The sequence below is a fragment of the Gopherus flavomarginatus genome, chromosome 18 (genome assembly GCF_025201925.1).
Source record: "Gopherus flavomarginatus isolate rGopFla2 chromosome 18, rGopFla2.mat.asm, whole genome shotgun sequence".
In the NCBI taxonomy this organism is placed as follows: domain Eukaryota; kingdom Metazoa; phylum Chordata; order Testudines; family Testudinidae; genus Gopherus; species Gopherus flavomarginatus.
Window position 1 is genome coordinate 10,130,533 of NC_066634.1, and position 12,734 is coordinate 10,143,266.

Genomic DNA, 12,734 nt, shown 5'->3' on the forward strand with positions numbered 1-12,734 from the left:
TGTCACCAGATAGATCAGACTGAACAGGTTTCAAACCTCCAGGAGGCTCTTACCTTCTAAACAGGGACTGGCTGTTTTCTAGTAAAATCACTACAAGGGAAGGAGGAAACTCGAAAGAGGTTCCTCCTGGCGCTCACGTCCATGACCCCAAATAATCTCTCAGTCCTCAAAGAGAGACCTGGAGAAGGAAACGTGCTGAAGCAAAGCCACAGAGGTCTCTGAGGTTTCCCTGGCCCCTCGCCCCTGTCCTGCCTTGCTGATGTCAGCATCTCTCTGTGAGGTCACCACCTCCCCACCACCTTGGACCAATAGTCTGAGGTCCTGCAAAAGGCCTTTGTGATGTCACTGCCACACCCCTCCCTTGCTGGGCTAATGTCCTGCCCCTGGCCAGGCACTTTGGAGGTTTGAGCTACTCCCTGTGGATCACCCCACTCAAGGAGCGTTCGTTCTAGGCAGCAAGCCGGCTAGACAGGAAAACATCAGACGCTGCTCCCAATGCTACACTCAGTTTTTCAGAAATTAGTCGACTTCATGGTCAGAAGAAACCATTAGAGCGTCTAACCTGCATATCACAGGCCTCCTGTATGACATAACAGCTACTTTGGGGGCAAACACATTCCAGAAAGGCATCTAGTCTTCATTAAATGACATCAGGAGATGGTGACTCCACCACTTTCCTTGGTAGCTTGCTCCTGTGGTGAATCATCCTCGCTGTTGACTATTGTGCCTCAGTTGTAATATGAATTTGTCTCTTTTCACTTTCCAGCCATTGGGTCTTGTTATGCCTTTCTCTGCTCCATTCAAGAGCCCGTAAATACCCAATCTTTTCTCTCCATTAAGGCACTTCAACATTTCAATGAAATCACCTTTCAATCTTCTTTTGATAAGCTAAACAGGTTGAGCTCTTTCAATAGCTCACTGGAAGACATTTTTCTCCAGCCCTCAGAACATTTGGTGGCTCTTTGCTGCCCTAGCTCCAATTTCACAACATCTTTTTCCAATGAGGACACCAGACACTGGAGGCAGTATAAAGGTTGTATAAAGGTAAAATTAAATAGGTTGCAGAGGAGTTTTTTTTAATTTCGGCTTTTGTTGCTAAAAATTTTGTCTCTCTGCGGTGAGAAAAAACACTCCCCGAATGCCAAATTTGAGCCATGAAAAGCGGCAGTGTGAACAGCGCTTCATAGGTGGAGCTGTGCTCCCGGTGACAAAGCTCCTGCCCCTCATTGGAGGTAGTTTGGCTTTGTTGCCGGGGAAGCTCTCTCCCAGCGATAAGGACGGCCACACAGCGCACCTTACAATGGCATGGTTAGAGTGGCACAGCTGCACCGTGGTAAGGTGCGCGGTGTAGACACAGCCTCAGAGCTGGGGAAAGCCGACAGGTGCTGAGGAGCACAGGGTTCAGACAGAGACATCCGTTAGGAGAGGAACTATTCACAGGGATTCTCTATAGCCTAGTAAGGTGGAGAGGATGGAAGATGATAATGTACAGGTAGGTTCTGATGAGAAACAGTGAAATGAAAGAGTCTCCCTCAATTACATCATGTAATAGCAGACAGCTAAAATGGGACACATTTTAGAAGTGCTTAAATACAAACGCTAAACGTCTAAGTACTAAGACTGGTGAATTTGAGTGCCTGGTATTGAGTGAATATATTGATAGAACAGGCATCACAGAAACCCTTGCACCCCCTCCTGCACCCACATGGGGAGACTGACCTGTGTGCATGGAGCAGCTGGCATTGCTGCCCCCCCTCCTCCCTGGAACGCTGCTCATCTGGGCACCCCTAGGGGCTGTGGGATGTGGGGGCAAGAAGTGAGATCATCCGAGCTCCCTGCATCCAGGTCACTTTCCTCAGCCGGGCTGCATAGCGGGAGGGCAGAGAGCAGCAGCTTCTGATGCTCCCCTCACAGCACAGCCCAAGTGGGAAAAGTGACCAGGACGCATGGAGCACATAGGGTTGCTCCTTACTCCCCTCAAACCTCTATGGACCCATGGAGGAGCATTGGGGCAGGGGAGAGCAGTGAGCACCTTTGCACTGCCACACGGTGCCCTTTGACCCCTGGAGCCCTGGGCGGCTATCGGGGGGCATCACCCCTAAGGCCGGCCAGGCTCCCCAGAACGAGCAGCAGAAAACACAGAGACTGGCCACACACTGAGGAGTGGTAGCCTGGGCGGCTCGTAATGGAGGCTCAGGGGGGAGGGGTTTCATAACATTTTTTCCCAGATTTGGACCTTAGCGTCCAAAATATGGGTGTTAGCATGAAAACCTCCAAGCTTAGTTACCAGCTTGGACCTGGTAAAGCTGCCACCAGCCAGGGATTTATACAGTGCCTGGCTCACTGTGGTCTCCCCAAAACCTTCCCTGGGGGACCCCCAGACTCAGATGCCTTGAGTCTCACAACAAAGGGGAATAAATCATTTCCCTTCCCCCTCCTCCCCTCCAGGTGTTCCCTCCCTGGGTTCCTGGAGAGATATACAGAAGCAAGCTCCGTGAATCTAAACAGAGGGACTCCCCCCTCCCTGTTTCCAGTCCTGGAAATAGAAGTACCAAGATAGCTAATCTCTCTTCCCCCTTACCCAGAGGGTATGCAAAGTCAGGCTAGTAAATCTAACACAACGAGATTTTCCCCCTGACTTCTTCCTCCCACCAATTCCCTGGTGAGCTGCAGACTCAATTCCCTGGAGTCCCCACTAAAGAAAAAATCCAACAGGTCTTAAAAAGAAAGCTTTATATAAAAAGAAAGAAAAGGACATAAAAATGTTCTCTCTGTATTAAGGTAACAAATACAGGGTTATTTGCTTAAAAGAAAAAAATGAATAAACAGCCTTATCCAAAAAGAATACAATTTAAACATTCCAGCAACTACACACATGTAAATACAAAAAAAAAACAATATAAACTTATTGTCTTATTATCTTTGTACTTATAACTTGGAAACAGAAGATTAGAAAGGCAGGAGATAGAAAAATCACTCTCATAGACGAGACGCCACAGACACAAGACAAAGAACAAAGAACTCACACACAAACTTCCCTCCACTCAGATTTGAAAAAGTCTTGTTTCCTGATTGGTCCTCTGGTCAGGTGTTTTAGGTTACTGGTGTTACCCCTTTATAAGTAAAAGAATATTAACCCTTAGCTATCTGTTTATGACAAGGGGGCTCAGCCTCCCCAAACCTTGCACTGCCAAGGGGACAGTGGGGCCCATGATCAGGGGCCCTGGCCAAGTTAGGTCCCCCTGGAAAAGTCTCCCCTATGTCAGCCCCAGGGCTGGAGGAGCTCCCACTCCCTGCTACAGCCCGGGGGCTGCAGCAGGGGCACAGAGCTTCTCTGGTCTCAGGGCCACAGCGGGGCAGGGGTAAAGGAGTGATAGGGTGGGGCTGGTGGGGGAAGGGGTGGAACAGAAGTGACAGTGGATGGGGCCATGGGTGGAAGAGGGTAGAGCAACAGACAGAAGGTAGGGGCATGGTTCTGGTGCTGGGGCCCCCACACTTGTTCTCCCTTTCCCGGGGGTTTGGCATCACTAGCCCCGGCTTAGCGAGTAGGGTTCAGTGGTCCCCATAATGTGGGGTGCGACTCCTAGGGGGACACAGAGGAACATTCACGGGGGCACCTCAGGACCTGAGCCAGCCCACATAGAGGGCAGGGAGGGAGCACCACTCTGCCACAGCTCTTCCCCAACCCCACCCTCAGCCTGAGACTCTGGCTCCCAGCCCGGCGTCGACCCCTTTACCCCTGTCCGCACCCCTCTCCCCAGCAAGCAACAGCCCCACTCCTCCCAGCCCCGGTTCTTGACCGTGGCTTCCGAGGGGCCACAGCCATGGCTAAGAGGGCACAATGTGAAATGTTTGGGGACCACTGGTTTAGGGTGACGTCCTCAATCACTTCTCTGCAGTCCAATAAAAGCTATTCCTCACTCACCTACCCCTCCCTCAGGACGGACTAGGTATGTTCTGCTGCTCTTCACTCATACAGGAAGGAGAATAACATTTCATTCCACTCAACCCTAAAGTGATTTGTAATCCAAGACCATCTCAAACTGGTCATTTTGGGGAAGCGGCCCCATCATGCTGCATAGCTAGGCAGAGTAGGTGTGTCTATGCAAACACGGTCTGTTCCTGAAGTCTTTCCCCAGCTCCTCACTAGGTGAGAGAGGGGAGCTCATTCAGACCCTGCTTACGCTTAGTATTTAAAAACTCCTTAGTGTCCCTATCTCTGCCGGCCTTAGATTTCTCCTCCTGTCCGTTTTTTGACAGCTCAGATGAGGTGACCAAGTGGTTAAGGTGATGGACTGCTACCCCATTATGCTCTGCCTGCATGGGTTCAAATCCCATTCTCATCAGAGGCATTTAGTTTTCACCCTCCTTTATAGACAACCATCTCCCCCTTTGGTACAATAACAGATCAAACAATGTTGCTTGTGTTACCCAAAATTGGGTCAGTTAGTAAGCTTAGAGAGGACTAATAATGCCCCTCCCCCCCAGAGTTTGGCAGAAAGCAGCACATATATTAGCTTGATAGCTAAGCTCAAAAGAAGGGATGGGGGAGGGTGTCACACTCATACTCACGCTCCCAGGACAGGCCTGGCAGTGGAGATGTCAGGATCCTTTAAGGTAAGTGTCCCACAGCGCAGCGATGGACGCTGCGATGAAGATCAGTCTCCCTGAGGTGCAATAGAATGTAACAGCGAACCACTGGCCAGATGGGCCGGGTGAAGGGCATTCACTGGAGGTACAAAGGAGAGTGGGAAAGCCACTTCACAGGCATTCAAAGAAGGAAAGGACACAAGCTGGGGGAGTTTAACAGACCTTTTGAGCATACAGGTTATACAGAGCATACAGATCACTGCTGCTCCTACAACATGATAAGTTCTCAAGCAGCATGTTTCTTACTTTGCCCATCTGTCAATTTTGATGATTATTGATGGAAATATTTTGCCATTGGGTTGTGTGTTTACACAGAAATTGACATTTACCAACAAATACACAATTCTTCCAAGCCTGCCTAGTCTGCAGTTGATGGGTTTAGAGGGACACATTCACTCTTCCAGGTCCCCATTCCAGGCCTGTGCTCTCCAGGTTGTAAACTTCCCGCACTGCTGGGATCCTTCCCTCATCTCCCCCCAAACCACTGCCCCACCCCCACTTCTGGGGTCCCCTCCCTACACTGTCTAACTCCACTGCTGGCAGGATCCCTTCCTGTTCCTTTCATTTCCTGCCTCCACTCTGGGCAAAAGCTCTGCGCTCTTCCCACACCAGAAGTTGAACCCAGGCCACCTGGGTGAAAACCAGGAATCCTGACCACTAGCCCATATGGGACTATTGTTGCATCTGACGAAGTGGGTATTCACCCACGACAGCTCATGCTCCAACATGTCTGTTAGTCTAGAAGGTGCCACCGGATTCTTGGCTGCTATTATTACTACAACTCAGGCCTTGGCTACACTGGAGAGTTACAGTGCAGGTGGTGGCTTTACAGCGCTGTAACTTACTCCCCGTCCACACTGGCAAGGCACATACAGCGCTGTATCTCCCTGGCTACAGTGCTGCATGTGCTCCACCTCCATGAGAGGAATAAAGAGAACAGAGCTGGTGATGCAGCGCTGGGGTGCCAGTGTAAACAGTGATTAATCTTACTACGCTGTCACTGACCTCCGGAACCATCCCATAATGCTTTTAAGTAGAGATAACGCTCTTTGTTTTGGTGTGATGCCTCTGTTTGTTTTGTTGTGAGCTCAAGGCTCCCGAAGCTGCTTATCTAAAAACCAAACACAGTTACTGTTTGCAGTGAATGAGCAGAGGCAGTGGGATCCCTTTGGAACACCCACAGCTAGTGTTTGCTTGAGGAGAGAAGCAGCGCAGTGGGCACGGGGGGGAGGGTCTGTTTTGGATCAGCGGCTTATCTGGTCTGTGAGGAAAAAAACAAAGGTGGCTATTTGCATTTAGTGAATGAGAGAGGGGTGGGGGAGGAGGCTTGAACTTGCCAGGCAGGGAGCTGACACAGTGTCAGCTCCAAAAATCCACTCGCTCTGTCTCCCTCACGCTTCATGTCACACTCCACCCCACCCTCCTCTTTTGAAAAGCACATTGCAGCCACTTGAATGCTGGGATAGCTGCCCATAATGCACCACTCCCAACAGCGTTGCAAATGTGGCCATGACACAGTGCTGGTAGCTGTCAGTGTGTCCACACTGTAGCGCTTTCCCTAAACAGCTGTAGGAAGACAGCTTTAACTCCCAGCGCTGGACAGCTGTAAGTGTAGCCAAACCCTCTCTAAGCCGACCCCTTATGAGAACAGCAGGGACTAGCATGACTAGATGTCCCGATTTTTGGGTCTTTTTCTTATATAGGTGCCTGTTAACCCCACCCCCATCCCAATTTTTCACGTTTGCTGTCGGATCACCCTAGCAGGGGTTGCACACAGGGCTGCATTAACCTTCAGGTGCTGAGGTTTCCCTCTCTCCATTCCCAGAGCCTGTGATCAGGAAACAGACATCAGGGCTCCCAGGTGCTGCACAGACCATGACTGAGATCAGACCCCATATTATGCAAGGTGCTGTACAAACCCTGGGCAACACTGAGACACCCAGGAGGTTCCCCTCAATTTCCCTGAGCCTCTGCTGCCCAACTTTTTCTGAATCCCTCTGGCTCACCCCCCCCCAAAAAAAACCCACCTTTCCAAACAGTCCTTCTTTCCTTGCCCCCTGATTCTGGTTTCACACTCTGGGACCATCTCCTCTCTTTGTCTCTCCCCCTCCAGGTGAAGCAGAGATGGAGGCAACTTCAGCCACTGGAGTCAGCCTCAGCGAGCACTGCAGCTGGCCCCGGGGGAGGGGGGGTGTTTGCAGACACAGGAAGGGAGCAGGGGGTGCTGGGAAGAAGGCGGCAGGAGAACAAAGCTCAGAGACCCAACATGGGGAAATTCCAGGGGGCGGGGCTCTGACACATCCCAGGTCCGGGCAGCTCCTGGGGGCGGGGCTCTGGCTCAGCTCGGGGGCGGGGCAGCTCCTGGGGGCAGGGCTCCAGCACAGAGCGGGGGCGGAGCAGCTCCTGGGGGCGGGGCTCTGGCACAGCCCGGGGTTGGGGCAGCTCCTGGGGGCGGGGCTCTGGCTCAGCTCAGGGGCGGGGCAGCTCCTGGGGGTGGGGCTCTGTCACATTGTGACCCGAAGCCCGGGCTGAACAGCTGCTTCCTGGTTCTCCACGTGCTGCCAGCAGCGCTGGAGCTGCCCGAGCCGGAGCGGAGCCGCTGTTCTCAGCTGCAGCCAGGATCTGCCACCGGCCCCGCTGGGATCCAGGTGGGGACAGAGACTGGGGCCTGGGGGTTCCCCTTGGTGTGGCTGGCTGGGGCGGGAGGGGAGAAGCCGGAGCTGCAGGCGGGGGAAGGGCGGTGGGACATTGTGACCCGGAGCCCCCGGGGAATGAGAGGCGCTGGGGGGCAGGAAAGTGACTCTGCGCCAGGGAGCCTGGGAGAAGCCTTGAAGGCGCCTCGGCCCCAGTGGAGCTGCAGGAGGATCCGCCCGCCCGCCCCGCTGGGATGGGGGGGCCGGGGCCCGGCCGTCGTGTCGGGGGGAGGGGCGGACCCCGGGCCCGGCGGGGGGGGGCGGTGTATTAAATCCCTCCCCATAGCAATGTGCTACTCCCGGGCACTGCGCATGCCCAGTAACAGCCGCTGAAGCCGCTGCCCTTCCCCCTGCCCGGACCAGCCGTAACGTTCCGCCGGGCGCTGGGGGCGGGGCTGGAGCAGGGCGGGGGAGTAACAGGGAGCGTGGGGGGGGCGGGCGCAGAGCAGGAAATTGATGGGCGGGGGGGGTCAGGCAGCTGGAGGCAGGGTTCGTGGGGGGCTAAAGGGCACAATCCGGGCTGGGGGGAGGAGCAGGAGTTGAGCTCAGTGGGAGGCTCTGGCAGAGCCCCCCCCTTTGGTGTGAGGGCGGAGGTGTCGGGGGAGGGAGGAGAAGCCGTAGTTGCAGGAGGGGGGAGGTCACTGGGGTGGGGGTGTAGATCTGTCTCTGTGCAGCCAGGACATTCCCGGGGTGGCAGGGAGGTGAGTTAACTGGATCCTGTCTCTGTTTTTGCCACTTCGTCCCACACACACATTCTCTCAAGATTTCCCCTTTTCTCTCTCATTATCACTCGTGGCTATAAAATCCAGGGAGATTCTCCTCCTCCCCCCCCAATGATCAGCTCTCTAATTGCCTCTGATTTTCCCTTTTCTCTCCATACTTCTCAAATGTCAATTTAAAATCTCTCCTATGGGGGGTGGATTTTCCCACCCATTTTATCTGCAGCGATTTGTCCTTGTTTGGGTGGGAAATTGTTGCCCTGGGTCATTCCCCAGAACATGGCTCCCAGTGGAGTGGGATGGGATGAGGTTCCCGTTCTCTGCCAGGGCAGGGAAGGGAAGGGAGGAGCACATCCCCCATGGAGACTGCCCAGATCCCATTTCCCAATCCCCCTGCGGCCCCCTTCCATTGTCCAGGGAGCCTTCCAGCTCCCCCCTGCCCTTAAATCAGCTCCTCAAAGGGCTCTGAGCTGCTCACGTGAATTGTTGCCCCGTGGCCGGCGGGGGACCATCACATTCTGTTTATGTATTGGACATTCATATAAAATCCAGTCCAACAGTCCCCCTTTTCCACTAGTTATTTAATAGCAACATCAAATCCCCTCCGATCTTGGTGGTTTTCTCTCATGTTATCAAATGTCTTTTGTGACAGGGTTCTCTCTGCGTGTCTCAAAGATTGATATAAAATACCCCAAACATTTGCCCCACTTCTCTCTAGTTGTTTTATTTCTAATTGAATATGATGGGTTGTTTCCCAATGTGCTAAGATGCAGCCGCCTCTGGGGTGGATCCATGGTGGCCATTATTTGCTAGTGACAGCCCGTGGATCTTTCTTGCCCTCCAGGCCTTCCATTCTCCTGTTAAAGAAGCACTCCCCAGGCTCCCTCTGCCTGTGTGACTGGCCAGCAGGAGGTGGTGTTAACTTTCTAGCCACTTCTCCCACTCTGTGAGGTAACACTTGCAGGGGCAGGGAAGGTGTCTGTGTGGGGAGATTGCAGCTGAAGGGGCATTGTGGTAGGGGGAGGCCTCTGGGTGGCTGGGCAGGGGGTACCCTAGTAGGTTGGTGGGTTGTGGAGGTTTGGGGTTTTCGGGGGTGGTGGTTCTGATGTGCCCATCCCTGAGGCTATGGGTCCTGGAGGTGGGTATCGCTGGGGGCTTGGTGGCTGCAGAACAGTGGGGGTGGGTGTCTCTTGGGGAGGCGGGACAGAGGGTTAGAGGGAGCCTGGTTCTGTGCCAGAGGCTCTGTCTGTGCTTCCCCCGCTGGTTCCTGGTTTTGTTGCCATGCCCAGTGCACAGAGCTGGGGGAGGGGATCCCTGGCACTAGGTGAGGGCATGCCAGGGAAGCAGAGTGATGGGTCGCACTGTAAAGCATCAAGGGGTCACACTGGGCAGAGGAGGGGGTCCCAGGCAAATGTCAGGGTAGATCGTTCTGGAGGGTGGGGAAGTTCCTAGGCAGGCAGTGAGGGACTGAGTTCCCAGTGGGGGTTGGGGTCCCTTGAGGGGGTCCCTGGCTGCTGGGGGCTCTTGGTGGGGGGAACCCTTTGGGATTCCCAACCTGGCAATCATGGTGTGGTGGGGGTTCTCTGGCCGGTGGGGCTTTGAGGGGTATCTGGGGTCCCTGGCCAGGGACTCTTGGGGCTGCGTCCCAGGGAATATCTGATGGGATCCCGGCTGAGGGTGTCTGGAGGCTGCTGCTAACCATGATCCTTCTCTCTGGTCAACTTGTGCCAGAGTCCTGGCTCCTAGTCACCAGGTCACCAAGTCCATTCCCCAGTCACGTGCCCTGTCACTGTGATAACTTTCTGTCCACTTAGCAAACACTGTTAGTGTGAAATCACAGAATTTACTTTTCTCCTCTTTTGAAAACTGCAGGAACTTTCGGTTCTGTTTCGAAAATTTTTGCCCCCAGTCCTTGTCCTAGATCTGCGGGGGTGAGGGAGGTGGGAAGGGAGTCAGCACTGCCACACGATGGTCTTTTCCACAGCGTTCTGAACTCATTCTTTCTGAAATCCGGTGTCATTGAGACCGTTGTTAATCCAGAGTCACTGTATGGAAAGACAAGGAGTGATTCCAGATGGACAGTGGGTCAAATGAGATCAGCCATTCACCCTGTGAGGAGGGGCTCCCATTAGCTGCTCTCCCCAGAGAGCTAAAGGAGGGAAGCTGCTCAAACACTCTGTCCCTCTCTGCTCAGGATATTGGGGTTCAGCTTCCTGGGTCAGATGCTGCAGCCTCCATTGTGATCTGGGAGACCAGGCTTGGCAGCTGCTGCTCCCCCAGTGGGGCTCTGTGCTGGGAAGTGACCTTAATTAAAGCTTCTTCTCTGCCCGGCCCAGGGGATGACTTTCTGCAGCTGGTCCTAGCCCCCTAGGGCAGTCCTGGGCCCTGTTACTACTAAATTCTGAGCCAGAGTCTCCAGGTAACTGAAAGACCTCAGGGAATGTCCTAGGGTCTGGCAAGAAAATGACTCTGCACAAACAACACCACCTCATTTCTCCTCCCATTAGCGGTTGCCAGGAGGAAATCCAGCCATGGGAGAGCAAAGCCCCCAGGAATGGGACTGTCCCAGCCAGAGGGGCAGGGAGAGAGGACAGGGGAAGGAGAGACTGAAAGGGGCAGTGGGAGAAATGAATGTGGGGGAGAGATTTCCAGATTTCTAGTCCACCCAGACATATGTATTGCTGCATCCTGGGGCAGAACCACTTTCCAGTGAACAGGAGGGGCCAGGTCTAAATTGTAATGAACAGATTGAGCATTTCCCAGCATGACAGAATCTAGGGTGTCTGTCTGCAGGGAAAGGGCCTGGGGGAATTGTGATGTGAAATTAACTAAAACCGGTTCTGAAACACCCACAACTGCCCTTCTCCCCCAGACAGGCTGCAGAATGTTTTGCTCCAGCTCATCCCAGCCTGGCGTGGGACAGGGAAGAGAAATGACTGCAGTGGAGTCAGTCCAGGTAGAGATTATCGGGGGGTTGCTGGTGGGTTCCTGCTGGAGGAAAGGGAGAGCAAATACACCAGAGGTGGGAAGGTTTGCAGAGTCTGGTTTGGAGGCTGGAGCGGGGCAGGAAATTCACAGCGTGGGGAAAGGAGGAGGCCAGGGTGTGGCAGACCTGCTGGGAGTTATTTACTAAGTGGCCTAGATTCTAGGAACAGACCCAGAAGGTGGAAATGCCCTAATTTGTGAAGAGAGAAAATAACCCACCTACATGGAGCTAGTCAAACTGACCAGACTCCTAGTGCTGGAGCCTGACCTCATTAACCATCAGCTGCTGTGAGATATAAAGGGGACACCCATGAGTCAGGCTTATTGGAGCTGCCTCTCCCTTCATATCCCGCTCCTCACAAGGTGTTGGGAGGAGGGTGTTGGGCATCCTACCAGCGAGCTCTCCCTGGACCCTGCTAGGGGCTCCATCTCCTGTATCAGTCAGTGGCTAGTAGGGGGGTGATGGATATGCTGGGAGAGATAAGGGGCTCTCTCTTCATCCCCTCACCCTGGCATTTGCTGGATACTCTGAGCCAGGTCGAGGTGGGACTCTCCTGACTATGATCCACCCAGAGCTTCCATTTGATTCACTCTTCTCTGCCACAAATAGTGGGGCTGTGAGTGGGGTAGCAAGTCCTTAGTGTTGGACTCTTACTCTTTCAGGGGCCGGTGACCTTCAAGGAGATGGCTATGTATTTCACCAGGGAAGAGTGGGCTCTGCTGGACCCCACTCAGAGAGCCCTCTACTGGGATGTCATGCAGGAGAACTATGAGACTGTGACCTCGCTGGGTAAGGGTTCCTGTCCCTTCTGTTCTTGGAAGGGGAAATGAAGAGTGAAGGTTCACGCCACCCCCACAATGCCATCTGTACCCTGTCCTGTTTCAGCATCACCCCAATAGGCCAGTGACACACATAATACCAGAGACCCTCCTCTGCTGCAGAACACTTTGGGAACAGAGCACAGGAGCCGTATTGCACAGTGTCAAATATCTCCTGTTTGCTCAAGTGAAACTGGGGGTTAGGTCTGGCATAACTGTCCCATACCCCTGATCATTTTTGTTGCCCTTTTCTGAACCTTTTCCAATTCCAATATATCTATTTTTGAGATGGGGTGACATGTGCATGCAGTATTCAAGATGTGGGTGTATCATGGATTTATTTGCTGTTTTTACAAATATGATCTATGAGATATTCTGTCATATCTATCACTTTCTTAATTATTTCCTACATTGTTCACTTTTTTTCACTGCTGCTGCACATTGAGTGGATGTTTTCAGAGAACTATCCACAGTGACTCCAAGATCCATCTCTTGAGTGGAAACAACTAATTTAGACCCCATCATTTTGTATGTATAGTTGGGATTGTGTTTTCCAATGGGCTGCACTATGTGCTATCCTGTCATGTAGTACTGCTGAGATCCTGGATTCAGTAATATCCCTGCCCTTCCTGTTCCCTTTCTCCACCGAACCCCGCCAGCCCATGCTTCCTGTTTCCAGCTTCCCCAGGATTCTCGCACTGTCTCTGAACCTCTCTGTCAGCATGAAGCAGTGCCAGGGACACTTGCCCTCTGTCTGGAGTCTTCGATTTCTGGGACATGGATTTACTTTCTCTGTGTTGTAAGAGGCTCTGTCATAATGAGTGTCTGTGACGTTACCCAGAGTACAGTCTGGACTGTTAAATAGTTG

At 53.1% G+C, this 12,734-nt stretch overlaps 2 protein-coding genes across 3 annotated transcripts in view; both read left to right on the forward strand.

The window, feature by feature from the left end:
• LOC127036604 (zinc finger protein 560-like) overlaps positions 1-12,734 on the forward strand; it is a 984,895-nt gene that overhangs the window by 555,858 nt on the left and 416,303 nt on the right. The gene's annotated exons all lie outside the window — the stretch shown is intronic.
• Positions 1-12,734, forward strand: part of LOC127036603 (zinc finger protein 560-like) — a 514,767-nt gene that overhangs the window by 494,279 nt on the left and 7,754 nt on the right. The window contains exons 2-4 of the mRNA XM_050927658.1: positions 7,247-7,298; positions 10,935-11,018; positions 11,711-11,837. Coding sequence (XP_050783615.1) covers positions 10,947-11,018; positions 11,711-11,837 — 199 coding nt within the window. The 5' untranslated portion in view covers positions 7,247-7,298; positions 10,935-10,946. The remainder of the gene's footprint in view (positions 1-7,246; positions 7,299-10,934; positions 11,019-11,710; positions 11,838-12,734) is intronic.